This window comes from Mytilus edulis, chromosome 10 (genome assembly GCF_963676685.1).
Source record: "Mytilus edulis chromosome 10, xbMytEdul2.2, whole genome shotgun sequence".
In the NCBI taxonomy this organism is placed as follows: domain Eukaryota; kingdom Metazoa; phylum Mollusca; class Bivalvia; order Mytilida; family Mytilidae; genus Mytilus; species Mytilus edulis.
The window spans coordinates 56,190,554-56,203,074 of record NC_092353.1 but is presented as its reverse complement, the minus strand read 5'-3'; the positions used below and the strand labels follow the sequence as shown (position 1 = coordinate 56,203,074).

General features: G+C 32.6%; 2 protein-coding genes across 7 annotated transcripts in view; one reads left to right on the top strand and one right to left on the bottom strand.

The window, feature by feature from the left end:
• Positions 1–12,521, bottom strand: part of LOC139492177 (inositol 1,4,5-triphosphate receptor associated 2-like) — a 455,884-nt gene that overhangs the window by 378,193 nt on the left and 65,170 nt on the right. For all 6 annotated transcript variants that reach the window (XR_011656711.1, XM_071280344.1, XM_071280342.1 and 3 more), the window contains 2 exons: positions 10,290–10,354; positions 8,188–8,310 (listed from right to left, as the gene is read on the bottom strand). Coding sequence is in view for 5 of the 6 variants with exons in the window: in XM_071280344.1 (XP_071136445.1) it covers positions 8,188–8,310; positions 10,290–10,354 (188 nt within the window). In the remaining variant the exon portion in view is untranslated. The remainder of the gene's footprint in view (positions 1–8,187; positions 8,311–10,289; positions 10,355–12,521) is intronic.
• Positions 3,194–6,721, top strand: LOC139491516 (piggyBac transposable element-derived protein 4-like). The gene has a single exon (XM_071279248.1). The coding sequence runs from the start codon at positions 3,849–3,851 to the stop codon at positions 5,658–5,660; it is 1,812 nt and encodes a 603-aa protein (XP_071135349.1). The 5' UTR covers positions 3,194–3,848; the 3' UTR covers positions 5,661–6,721.

Sequence of the window (12,521 nt, the reverse complement as noted above, 5' to 3'; positions counted from 1 at the left end):
GACTGGACATTTAATTTATGTCTGTTGGTAATATTTGTGATGTCACGTCTCATAGATGAATACTGAACATTTCCTTTATTTCGTTCATACGCATAAATAAAAGAAGAATTTGTCTGAGGACACGCATGCCCCACTCAGATTTTTGTAGTTATAAATGAACTTAGCTCTAGAACTATATGTGATTACCTGCCCAAAATTGAACTCTGTCTGCAAATGTTGGTACTCTAGCATTGTGAATGAGTTTCATAAACTTTGGATGAGAAAAACTTTAGGTTAAGAGTGAAGAAACTAAAATGAAACGGAAAGAAGGACGGTTGAGGGTAACACTTAATGCCCCAGTTGCCTACAGGGAGGGCATAAAAATATACCAATTTAAAAGTTTCTTCAAGTTTACACAGATTTAAACATTTTAACCTAAGGAGATACTAATTCATTGTTCTTTAGTTTGATAATCTTTACAACTGATCTTTACACATCCATTACCAATGATAATTCACTTTTCAACAAATAAATCTCAGAACATTATACAATGCTGAAAATGTGGTACACAAGAGGTTAAAATCAAGATTTTAAGTGCAAACTTATCAAAACAGATAGATTTCAAATAATGTAATTTTTGGTAAAATCTGAAATACTGCAATTAAAGTTGAATAATGTATGTTTCTTTGAGTGGGAGGATTTATATTATTTAAAGTGCAATAAAAAGTGAACTAAGCAGTAAATACAAGGCCGCATATAATTGTAATGTAATTTATTAGATACATATTAAAAGATTATAGGGTGGGGTTAGTCAGACTATCATCTTATGATCCCACTGTAAATATCTCATTTGATATATGGTATACACTGATGACAATTTGAAGAAACTAAATAAATCAAACATGAGGTTATAAAGAACATAAATCACCACCCCCATCACAGATCACTCAAAAATAAGAGATAACTAGAAATAGTGATGGGAGCTACGACAGACAGCCACTAGACTACTGAAGTTATGGATTCTTCCATTTTAACATTCTACAGAAGGCTGAAGTTTTAAGCTGCACCATTAATTCATTTCTGAAGTTAAAAGAAGATTTAGAGATAGAGCTGAAATAATGTTTGTACAGATGTACAGGGTTGACTAAGATGAACTAAGTTTTTGACCTAAACTTTCAATGCCTGGTTTTCTTCCTTGGAAGGGAACAAACCTTTTAGAAATATTGATGAAATAAAAGTCTTAAAAACCAAGCACTGAACTGTGGAAGAAAAAATATCTGTTCATCAACACTACCAGCAGTCCATTAATTAAACTATCAGTAGAATTGTGAACTAGTCATTTTAGGAAGGTTGAATTCATCTTAAAATTGTAATTTAAGTTATTCTCATTCCTGACAAGTTTTTTTTATCATATGAATCATTTATAGAAGAAGGCAAGAAAAACCTAAAATGCATCAATTTAAATCCATATGTTAGAGACAAACAGACAACACAATAGCCAAAAGATAAACAATTAAAACCAAACCACAGTCCACAAAACTGTACATAGAAGACTCAAAATTGAGATAGTCAAACACCACCAAAAACTGGATGTTAACTAAGGTGCTTCAGCTGAGAAATAATTTCAGCTTAGCTTGTAAAACAAATTCAGTTGATTTTTGTAAGTAAAATCTATCGATTAATCAGAATTGGTGACGTCCATACCCGTAGCCAGGGAGGAACCCCCCCCCTCCTTGAAACCAGAGTGTGACTGTTAAAGTCAACATTCTGTTCAAATTGTGACTGTTAAAGTAGAGTTCATGAGTCCAAATACCCCCCCCCCCCCCCCCCCTAGGATTCCTGGCTAAGGGCCTGATGTCATAAAAGAAACTGATCCTTTGTGCAGTTTACAGATATCCAAGAAGTTGTTGAATTTAAAATACCTAAACCTTGATTTACTAGCCTTTAGATAAAAGGCCAGCATTATTTTTGAACACTGACGCAATAAACCTACCGGTACACATCAAATTTTTGGTTTTTCCACATTTTTTAAAAACAGAAGCCAAGAACATATTTCTATCTGTATGTGTTATGTAATATGAAGCATCAGTGCTATAAAATAATCAAAGTGTTTAATGTACTATCTTTGAGTGATGTAGAAGATTACGTAATAGTACTACCCTACTGAGATAACATATGTAACAGTGTTTAAGTTTCTGGAATTCTGTACCTTTATTATGAATTTTCTCTTATCATTCTCTGTTTGCGTAATTATCAATCATAAGGAACATTTTCAATACAACAAATATTGATGAATCATAAACGCAATGTTCTTCTTGATGTATCCTTTAAAATTTTATTCTAAACAAATTAAACATAAAAAAATGTGAATTTAAAAAAAATATTTAATTGATAATATTATCAAACAACATTTGTTTGGTCCTCAGAAAAGAAACTTAAATTCATAACTTATATTTAAAGACATCTGGAATGAAGTGGTTTTTTTTTAAAAGTACAATTCATGTAGATTTAAAATTCTGTGATAAACAGAAGCTTAAGTAAGCCTTTAAAAAAATCTTTAAAGTTTTTAAATTTTTCAACAGGTTATCAGGAAGTCTGGTCTCAAGTCTTTCAAATTTAAGGTGGTACCTAACACTACAGGGAGATAACTCTGTAAAATCAGCTAAACATTTTAATTACGTTGTGATGGCTAAGGGAATATTAAGCTTCTCAATGATCAAAATAAGTGTTTGTCAAACTGCTATATAAACAGTGTAATTTTCCTGACAAAACCATTGGTTCAAAATTTTTCAAAATTTTTATATTTTTGTCAAAGTGTCAAAGTAAATACTTTGTTAAAATTGATGAAAATTAAACGAGCCAAATTAATTTTATCAAAGGTGTTGGGTACCACCTTCAGCAGAAATGTCAACAAATTAAAGACAAAGGGGGATAACTGTGACAAAACAACTTAGTGTGTTGTATTAATTCAAATTTAAATTGGAATAGACATTACTAATTTTTACAACTTGTGTCTGATCCATTAGTCATTTTGTACAATAAAATATGTTTATAAACTAAACATTTATTCAAAGACTAATTATTAGAAGCCAAAATGTATAAATATCTTACTGTGCATTGATAGAATGCAGAACTTTCATCAAGATCCTTGTAAAAATCTCTGGTTATACTAGAAACCATTAATTACTATCATTTCTATCAAATTGTCTTAATATTATTTAACCCTTTCAAGGCGAACAATGCATTGAGGCATCCCCGTAGCCAGGCCGAACAATGCGTTGAGTCATCCCCGTAGCCAGGCCGAACAATGCTTTCATGCATTACAATCACGTGATGAAAATAATTTTCGTCTTTTTAACTCATTTCCCCCGTAAAGCTACGTTTAACCCAATAAATATCAAGGTTTTCAACAAGCTTGCATGTTACAGTATAAGAATACGTATTCTTACTGAGTTTGACGCCTAATATTTACCATAGTACAATGAAAGATCGGTAGCGTCAACAAACAAAATAAGTCGTCGCCATTTTGTACAAGACATGTGATGCGAACATGTGACCTTTTAGGTCAAGAAAATGTTATTTGGAAGGAAAGTCAAATATAATTTCATTATTAATTTGATTTATATAATGATTAGAATAACGAAAAATGCTTTTCAAAACTTCACGGAGAATAAAAGTCAAGTAATAATTGGACTTCCGTGGGCGCGGCTATTCCATTTTCCCACGAGTGCAAAAGGTCGCACTCCTTTTATGGAAAATCTAAATAAAACTATCCAATCACTTTCCTCTCCCACTTGCTCGGTGTCAAGGACGCCAAAATCGTAGTAAATATAGTAAAATGTCGTCTGTAACATTTTGAAAATACAAAAATGTCCGACACTTCAGAGGACGAGTTTGAGGGGTTTTCGGCGGGTGAAATCGAACTTGCATGCCAAAGATATCAAGTGCAATTAGCCCAAAACGGCATTGGTGATGATTTTCTGATAAGTGATATTGAAAGTGAACTGTCTGATGACAATAATGATGAACCACAACTTGTTGACATAAATAATGCCGGTGATGCACCCAACAATGATGGATGGCACCAAGAGTTTGATATTTATGAAAGAGGTCTCCCCCATCTGTTCCAACCTAGAAATACTACTGGTCCACAAAATATATTAGGCCCAGAGAAGGATATAATTGACTTTTTCCAACTGTTCTTATCTGACCACCTTTTACAACAGATAATTGAGAAAAGTGATGGCTATGCAAAGTTGCAAAAAGATTTGAATCCTGACCTACACAAGTCAGCTTGGTCTTGTCCCTCCTTGCCCGAGATGAAGGCTTTTATTGGTTTAACTTTCCTAATGGGTATTGATGTAAAGCCAGATTTAAAATCCTACTGGTCTAAAGATTGTCTGGAAACCCCATATTTTGCCACAGTTTTGGCACGTGACAGGTTCATGCAAATTATGAGATATCTACACTTTACTGATCCTCACCAGCGAGTTCCACAAAGAGGGGAGCCTAACTACGACAGTACTTACAAAGTCAGATACTTTATGGACGCCCTTAACCAACAAATGAGGGATCAATATATACCTAAAAGAAATGTATCAATAGATGAGTGTATGATACCATACAAGGGAAGGGTTGCGTTGAAACAATACATGCCTGCAAAACCAACAAAATGGGGAATTAAGCTCTGGGCGTTGGCAGAGTCTGACACTGGGTATATGTCATTTTGTAAAATCTACCAGGGCAAAACAGATCGAACCCATGTAGGGTTGGCTAGCACTGTCGTTATTTCCTGTCTTGAAGGTGCCAATTTATCCAGACAAGGTTACCATGTTTACATGGATAACTACTTTTCCAGTCCTGAATTGTTCACCAATTTATTTGAAAATCTTGACACTGGAGCCTGTGGAACAGTCCGTCAAAACAGAAGAGGCTTACCACAGGATTTAATGACAAAGAAGCCTGTTGGTATTACACAGAGAGGAGACAGTCAATTTAGGCAAAAGGGGGCAATTTCAGCTACAGTATGGAAAGACAAGAAAAATGTTTCTGTGATATCTACCATCCATGACAACAGCTTGACGGAAGTGAGTAGAATTGTTCAACAAGAAGGACAATTCCAAAGGCAGCAACTCCAATGTCCAAAGATGGTTGCAGATTACACCAGCCACATGGGCGGTGTCGACCGTTGTGACCAGTACATACAGTACTATTTCTTCTGTCACAAAACAAATAAATGGCCAAAGAGAGTGTTCTTCAAGATGCTGGAAATTATTAAGTTTAATGCTTACCGTCTGTTACAAATGTCACCAAATCACCAGCAAACTACATCAATGACCTATTTGGATTTTTCTAAATCAGTTGCAACTCAACTCATTGCAGGGTATACCACAAGGGACAACCGTAGGGGGAGGCCATCTAACCTACCTGTAGAAGTCAGACTAACACACAGACATTTACCAGCAGATTTGGGTAACAAGACATGGTGTCATGTATGCTGGCATAGGGTAGCTAATGATACTCAGGAAAAAAGGCGTCAGACAAAATATGGTTGCGTAGAATGTAGCAAACACCTTTGCATGCCACATTGCTTTAGTCTACCACTCAGTCAGAAATTACACTTCTTAATTGACAGTTACTTTGTTACACATGAAGTTGAAGGAAAATACATAATTTGCTGAAAAGATATTCATCATTTGTTGAGAGGATTTTCATTGTTTGTTGAAAGGATATTCATAATTTATAATTGTTGTTACAGTTGACAGTTTCATTTATTAATTTTTGATCAACAATATTCCAAATTTTAAAGAACATTTAATTATTTTCATCATTGAACAATACACAACCAAAGACTGGAAATTCTAGCATCTCATAGAAACTGACACAGATAATTATTTAAATAAATCATAGTAAGTTCATTATTGTTTTTAAAGAGTCTCACTTAGTTTATCAAGATATTGAAGTGTTAAATATTCATACATGTATATTGGTGTGTCAGATCAGAATACATTGGAATAATATTTCCATGATACAAAACAAAACCAGAAAAAATATATATGCATGCACATTCATTTAAAAAAGCACATATGAATCTGGAAAAGAATTCATGATTGTACCAGAAAAAATAGTATTTGATATCTCCACAAAATTTTAATAAATCCACAAAAGATCCCAATAGTCAGTTTATATCTAAATCAATGCAAAAATACAAAGAAAACATTGGACCAAGAAAGACAACTCCAACTTGTTCAGAGTCATCTGATTGCATACTGTACAGGTAAAAAATGGCCGCCGGAGAATTTGACATACCATTTTCATTCGTGTTTATTCACACCATTGAGCTAGAATTTTGACTCTGGAGTTATTTTTTCCATAAAACTTTGATAAAGGAACACTCGATAGGTGTTAATTACCGTTTGCAGTGTTAATTTAGAAGATGGAAGGAATAATCATAAACCGGTCACAAAAAAAAAATGATTTCTCAAATAAAACGTCATTTTCCTCCAACAAAAGGTTAAAACATGTCAAAAGTATGTATTGTCATGTAAATTTGTTTGTATTGCAACGATCCTTTCATACTTAAGTGTAAAACTATCGAGTTTGAACCCGATTTGATGAGAAACAACAAAGATACAAACGTTTTTTACAAAACGTCACTTTTTCTTCAGTCACACGTCAAATTAATTCAGGCCTGGTAAACAACGTCCTGAAATTTGATCAGGTCACACAACGTCACGGTAAAAAAAAATCAGTAAGGAAAGTGTTAAAGAATATAATAATACAATTGTTGGTTCAAAAACCATTCTGTGCCACCAGTTCCTTGATGTTAATTTTTCTAACACGATTTCTATTGAACAAATTACCAGTATTTATAATTTTAAAACAAAAAAGGGAGAAATAAATATGTATTCCCTTCAAAGGCAGACTTCATGCTTTACCACAAGTCCTAGGTACAGCCATGGCTTGTAAAATTGCTTTTGGGGTTGTAAAATTCAGACCAACAGAATTCAAATAAAAATTTTAACAAATCAAGCTTCTGGCTTATGGACTCGTAACTTATGTGTGAAGGCTGCAAAGGAAAAGATTTCTCTATGTCAGCATACTAAACATTTTCTTCTGAAAAAAAATACCGAGATAATCCTTTCCTTCTCTGGAGAATTGACACCTACAAGTACGTGGGGTACTAATTTTCATGGATTTTGTTGGAACAGGAGACCAACAAATTCAAAAAATTTTCACCATAACATTAATTTCCTTAAGGCTTGTAGGCAGAATTTTTGTAAACCATGAAATAGGTATACATAAAAAAACAAAATTTCTTGAAAAAAATAAAACTAGAGGCTCTTTAAGAGCCTGTGTCGCTCACCTTGGTCTATGTGCATATTAAACAAAGGACACAGATGGATTCATGACAAAATTGTGTTTTAGTGATGGTGATGTGTTTGTAGATCTTACTTAACTGAACATTCTTGCTTCTTACAATTATCTCAATTTATAATGAGGGGTCAACTGACCTTTTTGGTCATGTTGACTTATTTGTGGATCTTACTTTGCTGAACATTATTGCTTTATACAGATTAATATGTAACAACATATAAAAGTACTAAGGGTATTGAATGAGCCAACAAATTTCCAATTCAGGGGCAGCAACCCATTGGATTAAATTCAGTTAAATTTAGTTTCAGAGGAGAAGATTTTTGTAAAAGATTACAAAGATTTACGAAAAATGGTTAAAAATTGACTATAAAGGGCAATAACTCATATAGGGGTCAACTGACCATTTTGGTCATGTGAACTTATTTGTAAATCTTACTTTGCTGAACATTATTGCTGTTTACAGTTTATCTCTATCTATAATAATATTCAAGATAATAACCAAAAACAGCAAAATTTCCTTAAAATTACCAATTCATGGGCAGCAACCTAACAACAGGTTGTCCGATTCACCTGAAAATTTCAGGGCAGATAGATTTTGACCTGATAAACAATTTTACCCTTGTCAGATTTGCTCTAAATGCTTTGGTTTTTGAGTTAAAAGCCAAAAACTGTATTTTACCCCTATGTTCTATGGCAGCTATCTTGGTTGGTTGGAAGGACGCCAAGTGATGAGAAAAGCTCACTTAGCCCTTCGGGCCAGGTGAGCTAAAAAGAACAAATGATACCTAAAAAGTAATTGAATCAACATATTGAAGAAAAAAGTAACCCTACCTGTCGAATTAGAGACAACTGTGAACTTGTGACTTTCATTTCTGTATTTTCCATTTTCATTCCCTCAAGGGGAGATAACCCATCCACCTCACACTCCTCCTTTTCTACTGGCTCTTCTAAAGTCTGTAAAACCATTAAAAACATTATTACAAAACAGACAATGAAAAATCTTTCTAAATTCCTGTGTCTAGATAAAACCTGAAATGGAGAAACATTCACTGCAATAAAACTCTGATGGATCTTAAGTAATTACATCATATTATTGCCATTAAACCAGGATGAAGAAAAAGTTCTTTCAGTTCAAAGATACTTAATATTCTAAGTCAGAGTACATAATCTTTATGCCATAGAGTTACATAGAATTGAATAAAGATTTGTCGGCTCATTCAATACCCTTAGTACTTTTATATGTTGTTACATGAATTTAGCCTGCAGAAATGATATTATTCAAAAGTACATTTTCATATCAATATTTATGTCAAAGCCACCATTATTACACAAATTGATATCTGATGTCAGAAAAAAATATTCTAAAATTATCAATTAATAAAACTGGAGACTAAACTAAGCCTGTATTAAGTAAATAATCTGTAATCAATGTCTTGGTTGCAAACTATTGTTTCAAAAAATAGGATCGGAAAAGGGCAAACAAACAATATTTTAATTCAGGCCAAATAAGTCTGAATTCAGTTATGGCCCTTGACAAAAACCAAAAGGAGCTATTTTACACCAATTTTAATATTCCATACATTTTCTTCAAATCATAATACATGCAATTGTAAGACATTTGGAAAGACCAATAGATTAAACCATAATATGTCTGGTCTACAAGCATTTGCAAATTTGAAGCAAATTTTTTTTCTTTAAATAAACCAAAAGCTCTCTTTTAATGGACTGACTCCAGCAGTATGCAATCAATATGGGTCTGTATACATTTAATTCAACACTCCTTCAATCCAATTTTGTAGTGTGAAGCTATTGTTTCATTTTTTTTTTTAATATTTCAGTACGATCCTCAATCTTTAAAGAAACTGGCAAGTATGAAACATCAGAAGTATCAAAAATCTGATAACTGAAGACTGATGTCTGTGGTTTAGCATGGTACGTTTGCCAGAACTTTAACAAACAGTTTCTACCTAATGTAAACAAGGCATTTAATGTGTAAAGCAGTGATGTCTTACTAGATAATGGTTAATGATGTTTTCAATAGTCACATGCAGATGTATAAATGATGTTTAAATGATACTATCATTGCTAGTAATAACCTTGATTTCTTAATGATATGCAACATGTGTTTACATTTTTGATTACATTTTTGATTACATTTTTGATTAAAGGAAATGTGCATCTATTTGATTTGATTTGATTTTATATGTTTTTATCACCACTACCACTTTTGGGCTATTTTATGATGTAGGAAGTCGGAGCCCGAGAAAACTACCAATCTTCAATAGGAAAACTGACAATCCTAGTCAATTAAGATTGGTGTCGAGTGCACTCACATGAGTGTGGCTTGAACTCATATCAGCTTTGACTGGCTAGTGATTACAGAAGTAACTACTTAAACCACTCGGCCAACAAGGCCTCCAAATGTGCATAGAGACAGCAGACCAACAATTGAAAAAATAAAGACATAATTTACATTGTTTGGTTTAAGGTCTGTGATTTTTCTAGGAAAACTTTTCACAATTTTAATGATAAAATACAGGTAATTTGTACCCCCTCCTCCCTCTATCTGCAACTATTTGACCATTTCATAATGAGAGAACCAATGCTAATTTGTTACATAACCGAGATTAACAGATAAAAAAAAGGTTAAAAAATACTGATTTATAATATCATAATTTAAACTACAGGCTCTAAAGTCTTTAAGAACCTGTGTAGCTCACCTTGGTCTATGTACATATTTAACAAGGACACTCTCCAACAATGTAGATGAGAACAGAATTTATGACAAAAATTCGTTTTTGTTGTTTTTTCATGACTAATAAATATTCAAATTAATTTCCAAAAATAGAAATACAAATTTTAAATACAACAATTGTTTCTTAAATTTTTTTAACTCCGTATACAAGTACAATATATGAGCATCAACTACTCACCAGCTTTTCAAGTTTGTTAGTTAGAGCTGAGGTCAATGACAAGCCAGAGTCATTACTACTAGTATCTACAAAATAAATCACCAGAGAAAAATAATTTAGAAACAATCGATTCCTATACTATAAACATAAGGAGATTGCAAACTTCTCAGCATGCAAGGGCAAAATAATGAAAGCTTCAGGACATTTCTTTCCTTTACTGATTCTAAAAAGATAAAAGATCAAATTAACAATGATTTCTGAATTTCAGTCATACTTATAAATGTATCATGAAATTGAAAGAAAAAAAACTCGAAAAAAATTGTTCACTGTAAATTTTTCTTAATTTCATAATATATATACTGATGACTCAAGTTTCATGGATTGAAGACAAATCATAATCTTGTGGATACTAATTTTTGGTTTTGACAAATTCTGCATACCAAGCTATTGTTCAAGTCAAATTTGTCAATTTTTTTTTTATATAAAGTATAACTAAATGATCTTGTAAATACTATAATGTGGTTATTTTTTAGGTGCTATTTACCATAAGTCACTAAAAAAAGAAAAAAAAACACTGCATTATTGTCATGCGTCAAGTAAGTTGGCCATATTGGATATTAATACCTTGTTCACACGACAACAAAATAGGATTTGAAATCTGATTTAAAAGCGGACAATATCAGTTTCCAATCACATATAATTCCAAAGTGAAAGCTCATTTTTTAATCGGAGACAAACCACTTGATGTAAATGGTTTGACATCCAATTTCAATTAACATAGGAATTTGATTCTAGAATATTTGTAGTTAAAATTGAGAATGGAAATGGGGAATATGTCAAAGAGACAACAACCGTACCAAAGAGTAATACCTATCTACACAAATTAATGTTCTTATCCAAAGTAGAACAGTGTGAAGGCCTATACCGTTTCCGTTTTAATGCTTCATAAACTCATGTACATGCATGAATGTATGAAGAAAGTATTCTAGACTCACAATTCGCCTTTTCAGAATCTAAAGAATTCTGGGTAATACTTTCAAAAGTGTACACCAAAACGTTGTGATTGGTTAAATATGTCCTAGACAATGGAAATTCATCCAATGATGTGACGTTATTTTCATATTGGGGTATGAACAATGAAATTACCCATAGTCCTTAGGATTCTGAAACGGCCAATATACACCTTACAGATCCACTTGTGAAGGCAAACCTGGATTCAGTTTTTATTTAATGGTAAATCCAAACAAACCTCAGATTTCAGATGTTCTCTTTGAATCTAGCACAAGTGTGAACAATGTATCAGAGCATAATTTTGATAAGAAATCAAATTCAAACTTATGTTTATATTGTGTACTGAATAAAGAAACAATAATGTGTCCATAGTACTCAGATGCCCAACTCACACTATCATTTTCTATGTTCAATGGACTGTGAAATCATGGTCAAAACATAATGCCTAGGTGGGACATAAAAATAGGCCCATAGTAATGGTATCCATCTTGGTTGGTTGGCAAAACATAATTCAGAAAAAGGACCAGAACATAAAAATTGAAAAAAAGCATGCTACATTAACAGATTGAAATACCGTTATAGTAGTAACAGCAATAGTGTTTGACATATTGGGCTTGTGGACTAATTTTTGAAACCAGTGCTGGCCTCTTTTACTTCAGTTTAGAAAATGAAAAATAACACTACAGGAAAAGTATGTAACAACTTCAAAGGAAAAGAATATAAATAAGTTTACCAAAGACAAAAGAAAGCAAAATGATGGCCATATGCAACACTGACCCTTCAATGCAGGCAAGCTAAATATTTAATTTGATTTATTTTCAGTGACCAAAAATTGATTCAACCTTGTAGACTAAAGAACTATACATTCTTATGCATAATAAAAATTCTTCTCTTCTATCAGGGTTCATGCACTTGGATTCTTTTAATGATATAGGAAATAAATCAAAATGTAATATAGGTATCATTATCATTACCCATCTGCAAGATGTATGGAAAATTTATTTGATATCTAATTGATATGTCTGTGTTTGAATTATCAAGATAATGATAGAAATGTGGTCTCTCTCTACCTCTCTCTCTCTCTGGTTCATTTTGGAAAATTATTAAAAATATATTGAAAACTTAGTAAATATTTCACTACTTACTCTTAGAATATTTAGCTAAAGTAAAGAAATCAAAAATGTCAAGAATCTGAATGCAATATTAAGCAATATATACCTCATGAACCAAAGCATGACTTCT